Genomic DNA, 6,252 nt, shown 5'->3' on the forward strand with positions numbered 1-6,252 from the left:
TTTACTCATTTGCACCCCTAAAATATGTGTTAATCGATAAGTTGCCCACCCATTTTCTAAATCCTGGCTCCGCTATAGAGCCTCAAACAAAAGAAATGTGGCGCCTAAATATACGGTGGATCACTTAAACACGCCTCTTGTGATTAACATTTTCGGACCACCTTCTTAAATTTCTAACTACAGAAACGGAATACGTCGTCGTCCAGTGGTCATAAAACAAAGTCATTGATAATCAAAATCAAATAACACAAAGCACTAAACGAAAACACTAATTATCATCAAATAACACAAAGCACTAACACAAAGTACTGTTGGTTGTTTTTTGCTGGAAAAAATGACGCCAATAATCCGAGTGTTTTCGATTCTTGCACAAGAAACACATCCTCAACGCATTTCATCATCATCGAACGCACAGATTCCAAATCAGATTTTTGAGCTCGTTCCGGCAACAAGGTCCTCGGAGAAGAGATGTTTTGGACCTCACGATTCAGCCGATAGTCTTCGTCTTTAGCAAGTTGGAGCAATCTGTTCTCCCAGATGCCTGAAGCAAGTTTCTGAACCACTTTGAGACATTTACTCTGCAGATTGAAGAACTGAATACAATTGGGATCCATCCAGTGCAGTAAATCTGATCGGAGAAGCTGATAAAGCGAAAATTGGCAGTGTAAGGAATTGAGCATGTCAAAATATCAATTGTCTTCTTGAGCCAAACTTGGTTGTCTTTGTAAAATTTCAAGTGAACCTTCTCCAAAGTAGTAGTAGTTGTATTACTTTTCCAAAGAAGAATCACAACACCTAAAATCCTGCTAACTCGAACAGCCCAATATGGTCCTTGCTGGTGGGGAATTCATTACTTGCAAGTGGGATTCGGATGTATTGACACTTGTCTTGATGAAGGTCGAACTGGAGAATTATTCTGGTGGGGAATTCATTCCTTCCAGACAACATCTTTGTAGGAATCAATCAAAGGTTCAATGGATTATTTACTGAGGTCAGAAGTGGAGTAAAGAGGGAAATACCCACACAATTGAATTAAACAATCACAAACCTGATTACTAAAAGCAACTCTCAGATCGATCACCACCCAAAGGCAATCTAGAAACCTCGGCATAGAAGGGGAAAATGACTAGAATTACACTCGAAAAGGATCTTTAGGTTCTTTAGTTTTTCGACTCTGAATGCTTTACAAGCCAATGACTTCAGTCCCCTGCACAAGCAGTATAAGAATAGCATTATCAATCTGGTGACTTCAGTGTTAACAAACTTTCAAACAAGCATGACCCGAACTTTCACATCCCTTCATAGGCACAAGACTTACAATTATTAACAGGGAGAAACAATGTCTTCATCACATACATTTAATCAGTTATAGACTGTTAGGATACAGCTTCCACTATGTCAGTCTTTTTGCCTGGAACCAACAAATGGATACTACTCAGTGATAACAGTGAAGGTTTGCTCAACAGGTCATGACGTTCACTTATTGAGATGGCTACATTATCTGTGATCAACAGCATCAACAACATAACTGCAATAGGCAGAAAAGGAAGAAACAATTAAGCAAACACGAGTACAGCTTTCCATCCTGCCAGCAGAAAGCCGCGGGAATGAATTAATATTGAACATTAACCACCATATAATCCTTCGTTGTTATACCGATGCATTAACAAACCATGATAAGTGCTTGCTAGAAACCACAGAATTTCCTTTCCAGTATCCCTGGTTAACAACCACTACACTTTGGTTTATAGAATCAAATAAGAAATCAAGAAGCAGACTTAAATTTAGAATAAGTATAGATGATTTCTACATTGACAGAGAGTGATTAAGTCTATAAATTTAGGTTACCATTATTAGATGAATGTTTGATTTACCGGACCACTTTACTTATTCCAAATTTAAGTAAAGTGGTAACCAAAGTTACCAAAATTTAAGTAAAGTGGGAACAAAAGTTCTCTGCGGTAACCTGAATTTTTCAAACTGATTTACCTGTAGAGTGTGTTGGACACCTGAAGAACAGAAACGAGGTACTGCAGCAAACAATATTGCAGGTCTACCAATCTATCAAATCGATGATGAAGTACAGAACGCTAACAGAACCAACAGAGCCTTAAAATCAAAGATATGTGGCGCCTAAATATAAAGTTGAATGATAAATCCAAATGTTAGAAGAATGGTGAATCAATGAAATACACTTCCTGTGATTAAGATTTTCTGACCACCTTCTAATATTTCTATGTACAGAAATTCAATATGTCTGGTAGATAAATAAAGCTTTGTCATTGATAATCAAATTTTAATAAGCACAAACCATAAGACGAAAAACCTAATTCTCGTTAAAGAAATACTGTTGGTTGATTTTTGATGGGCGAAATGAGGCCAATACTCCAATCGTTTTTGGCTCGTGCACAAGTAATATATCCTCAATGCCTTTCACCATCATCGGGCATACAGATGCAAAATCTGATTTTTGAGCCCTTTCCGGCAACAAGGTTCTCAAAGAAGAGATGTTTTGGACCTCACAATTTAGCCAATAGTCTTCGGCTCTCGCACGTTGGGGTAATCTCTTCTCCGAGATGCGTAAAGCCAGTTTCCAAACCACCTTAAGACATTTACTGTGCACATTGAAGAAATGAAAACAATGGGGATCCATCCAGTGCAGTAAAACCTGGTCGGAGAAGCTCATAAAGCGAAAATTTGCCCTATAAGGAACTGAGCACAGCGAAATATCAATCGTCTCCTTGACCCATACTTGGTTGTCTTTGTATATTTTCAAGTGAACCTTCTCCAAAGTAGTTGTTGTGTTACTTCCCCAAAGTAGAATGGCAACACCTAAAAATCCTTTAAACTCGAACAACCGAATGTGGTCCTTACTAGTGGGGTATTCATTTCTTTCAAGTGGGATTCGGATGTATTGAAACTTGTCTTGGTGAAGGTCGAACTGGAGAATTGTCCGAGGATCCGAAGTCTTCCAAAACAAAGCTCCTCCACCTCCATAGGGAGTGAATAAGCCTTGAACTGACGTGGCTTTCTGTTCCGGGAGATTCATTTCTTCCCAAGAGGATTTGATTCCAGATGTGTACACAAAACCCTGGCGACACCCAGTTTTGAGAACGATTGAAATGAGTACCAATTTATACTCATTGTTAATGGAATCGAACCCAAATCCACGAGACACCAGGGTGTACCCGAACCCTCTAGTTGGATTAGGATCTTCTTTCCCGACGATAACTGGAGGGATGATGCGTAATAATTCATTTGTTGTGAAGTTCCAAACATCAATTAGAAAAGCGGTTTTGTTATACTGCTTTGTAAAACAAGTTAGACCATTGCAATATCCGAAATAATCCCCTTTACCTCTGTATGGAATTGTTAAACGAACATTAACGTCTTCATTATCATTACGATCGTAATGAACATCCTTAGCATAAAATAAGTTTCTGTAAAGCTTTGGTGGATTCTCCTTCGTAACACAATTAACATATAGTACCAGAAAAGGATATTTTTGGCAATAATTTATTAAGTGAGATCTGGCGAAATCTGGATTTTCATCAATGGTGTTGTGTAAATACTTACTGGTGCAGCTCAATCTCATCAGAGATTTGATAGGAAGTCTTGAGAGAAACTCTAAAATCAATTCAATTGGAAGAGATATCTGGAAATTATCACCATCAATTTGTATTAATTCTCCTCCTTCTTCTGTCCTCTGCTTCATCTTCATCTGCTTGTAATAATCATAATCCTCATCCTCATCTATCTTGGATTCCACTGCAAAAGACATACTTTTAAAAAAAAAATTGAGATTGTTTTGAGATAAACACAAGTTTTGACAAACTCGGGAAGACACACAGGTTTTTCAGTTGCTAAATAAATTATCCAGCGGTTCAAAAACAAGGAATAAAGATATATTTATAATTTCCATTTATTTCCTAATTGCCCCTACTTTATTAATATTGTTCCAAAAGTACCCTCGGTTTTTTTTTTTTGGACATTTATGATTTGCGTTACCTCTTCTGGAGAAGATCATAATTTGAGTTACCTTCCATACAGAACAAATATTAGTAAAACCTCCTCTCGTCACTTTTTTCATCCAAACCCGGTTAGCTGAGAAGATCGTAATTTGAGTTACCTCCCCTGGAGAAGATCATAATTTGAGTTATCTCCCCTAAGAGCATCCAGCTGTACGAAGCAGCTGACTCAGCTAACCAGGTTTGGATGGAAAAAGTGACGAGAGGAGGTTTTACTAATATTTGTTCTGTAGGGGAGGTAACTCAAATTATGATCTTCTCCAGGGGAGGTAACGCAAATTACCCCTTCATTTTTAAATATTTTTTTAATAAAAAAAATAGAAATTACATCTTAGAAGAACTATCATCCGTTATCTAGGGAGTAGGGTCGAACTCTCGAGTTGTTAGGTTTAGATTAGACGTTCGAATCACGCCGCAGATCATATCGAAAAAAAAAAAGAAAAAAACAAACAAAAAAGAACTATCACCAAGTAAAAAATTAGTCGGAAGTCTAACAACAAGCTGAGCTCCATCCCCTTTTTGAATGAACGTGCAATTGGGGGATATGAATTACTATCCCCATCTATTACTATGGGTTGATTTTTGGGTATGGAAATACTAAAATACCCTTTAGTGTTTTAACTTTTCTTTTTCTTTTTCTTCTCTTATTCTTTTCTTCTTTTCTTCTTCTTGACCGGCTCATTTCTTTGATTTTTATTTTCTCCATCATCGATTTCAACATGGTTTCATCATTGTTTCAAAAAAAAATATTGACGATTAATCTATTATATAAATATAAATGCCTCCTTGAAAGAAACATAATCATCGATTTTTTTTAAAAGAATTCCTTTAGGTTATAATCAACAATTGTAACCGAAGCCTTTTAGTTTCAGTTAATACCGGCATAGTTTTAGTATGAACACCATGTCTTTTTACAATTCCGGTACTGATTTTAGTATGAATACATGCCTTAATTATTAATCGTCGGTATGCTCGATAGAAATCTATCAATGCCGATATCCAAGTGAAAAAAAACTCAAGTTTTTGGGAAATTTGCATCACGTGCCGACATAGCAAGTTAAGCAATGTAGCATGCCGACACCACTACCGGCGGCATGCTCCATAATTGGACTTTCTGTGCCGGCAATGTACTTACAATTTCAAAAGTGGGAGATATAGTATGAATACCATGCCCGCACTGAGCTTTTTCAGGCGCAACAATGGCGAATTCAATGAAAAAGAAAAACAAATATTATGATCATAAATATCTTGATGATCATATATGGGTAATTGGAGCACTTGTATGTTCAGCTTGTTTACTCTCCTGGTTTGTTTCTTCACCTAAACATTCATGATCATAAATATCTTGATTTAATGTTGTTGCATCAACAAATTCAATGATAATGATTTATAATAATCATCATCAAACCAATCTATTAACTTAACTAATTATAAATGAGGGGAAGATTACGAATTAGTTAAAATACATGGATAGGGTGTGACCTTGATTTACTATTTAAATCATGTTTTTTGTTTTTTTTTCCTCTATCCCCCAATTGCGCGTTCTTTTGAATGACCACTCCTAACCTACGAAAGAGAAATTCTCAAACTCGCACATTAGCATCATAGCTAGTAATGTAGTTACGCAAGCGCTTCAGAAAAGGAGAAAATATCGTTTGGTCCTTTTTTTATCTGGGACCACAACAGTTTGGTCCAGCCGTAAAAATGTTTCCTATTTGGTACATAATTATTTTTTAGAAGTTCATTCTGTTCGATGAACTATTAGATTTTTTTTGTAGCAGTTCATTCTGTTCGCAAATATTCTATGTACTTCATTACACATTATTAAATTCTACAAAATTTTTGTTATTAAAAAAAATCAGAGTTCATTCTTTCAAATAAACACCTAATAAAACCTGTAAGAAAACCGAGTTCATTCTTTCAAATGAACTCCTAATAAAAACCTATATGAAACCAGAGTTCATCCGTCTAAATGAATTCCTAATAAAAACCTATATGAAACTAGAGTTCATTTTTTCAAATGAACACCTAATAATTCGTCAAAATGAACTCATAACGAAAATGAAACCAGGGTTCATTCTTCAAAATGAACTCCTAATAGAAACCAGAGTTCATTCGTCAAAATGAACTCCTAATAAAAACCTATATGAAACCAGAGTTCATTCTTTCAAATGAACACCTAATAAAACCTATAAGAAAACCGAGTTCATTCTTTGAAATGAAC

At 36.0% G+C, this 6,252-nt stretch overlaps 1 protein-coding gene across 6 annotated transcripts; it reads right to left on the minus strand.

Moving 5' to 3' along the window:
• Positions 1–206: 206 nt before the first annotated feature.
• Positions 207–3,868, minus strand: LOC113286843 (F-box protein At1g30790-like). 6 transcript variants are annotated; one of them, XM_026535494.1, is made up of 5 exons: positions 1,990–3,868; positions 1,657–1,719; positions 1,319–1,528; positions 1,049–1,207; positions 207–948 (listed from the first exon to the last, which is right to left on the minus strand). In XM_026535494.1, exon 1 carries the CDS (start codon positions 3,779–3,781, stop codon positions 2,327–2,329), a length of 1,455 nt encoding a protein of 484 aa, XP_026391279.1. In that variant the 5' UTR covers positions 3,782–3,868; the 3' UTR covers positions 207–948; positions 1,049–1,207; positions 1,319–1,528; positions 1,657–1,719; positions 1,990–2,326. The 6 variants fall into 6 exon arrangements, with proteins under 6 accessions (XP_026391279.1, XP_026391287.1, XP_026391262.1 ...); XM_026535502.1 differs by lacking the exon at positions 1,657–1,719; XM_026535477.1 differs by having other exon boundaries at positions 1,319–1,719.
• Positions 3,869–6,252: the final 2,384 nt, after the last annotated feature.

Source organism: Papaver somniferum, chromosome 1 (genome assembly GCF_003573695.1).
Source record: "Papaver somniferum cultivar HN1 chromosome 1, ASM357369v1, whole genome shotgun sequence".
In the NCBI taxonomy this organism is placed as follows: domain Eukaryota; kingdom Viridiplantae; phylum Streptophyta; class Magnoliopsida; order Ranunculales; family Papaveraceae; genus Papaver; species Papaver somniferum.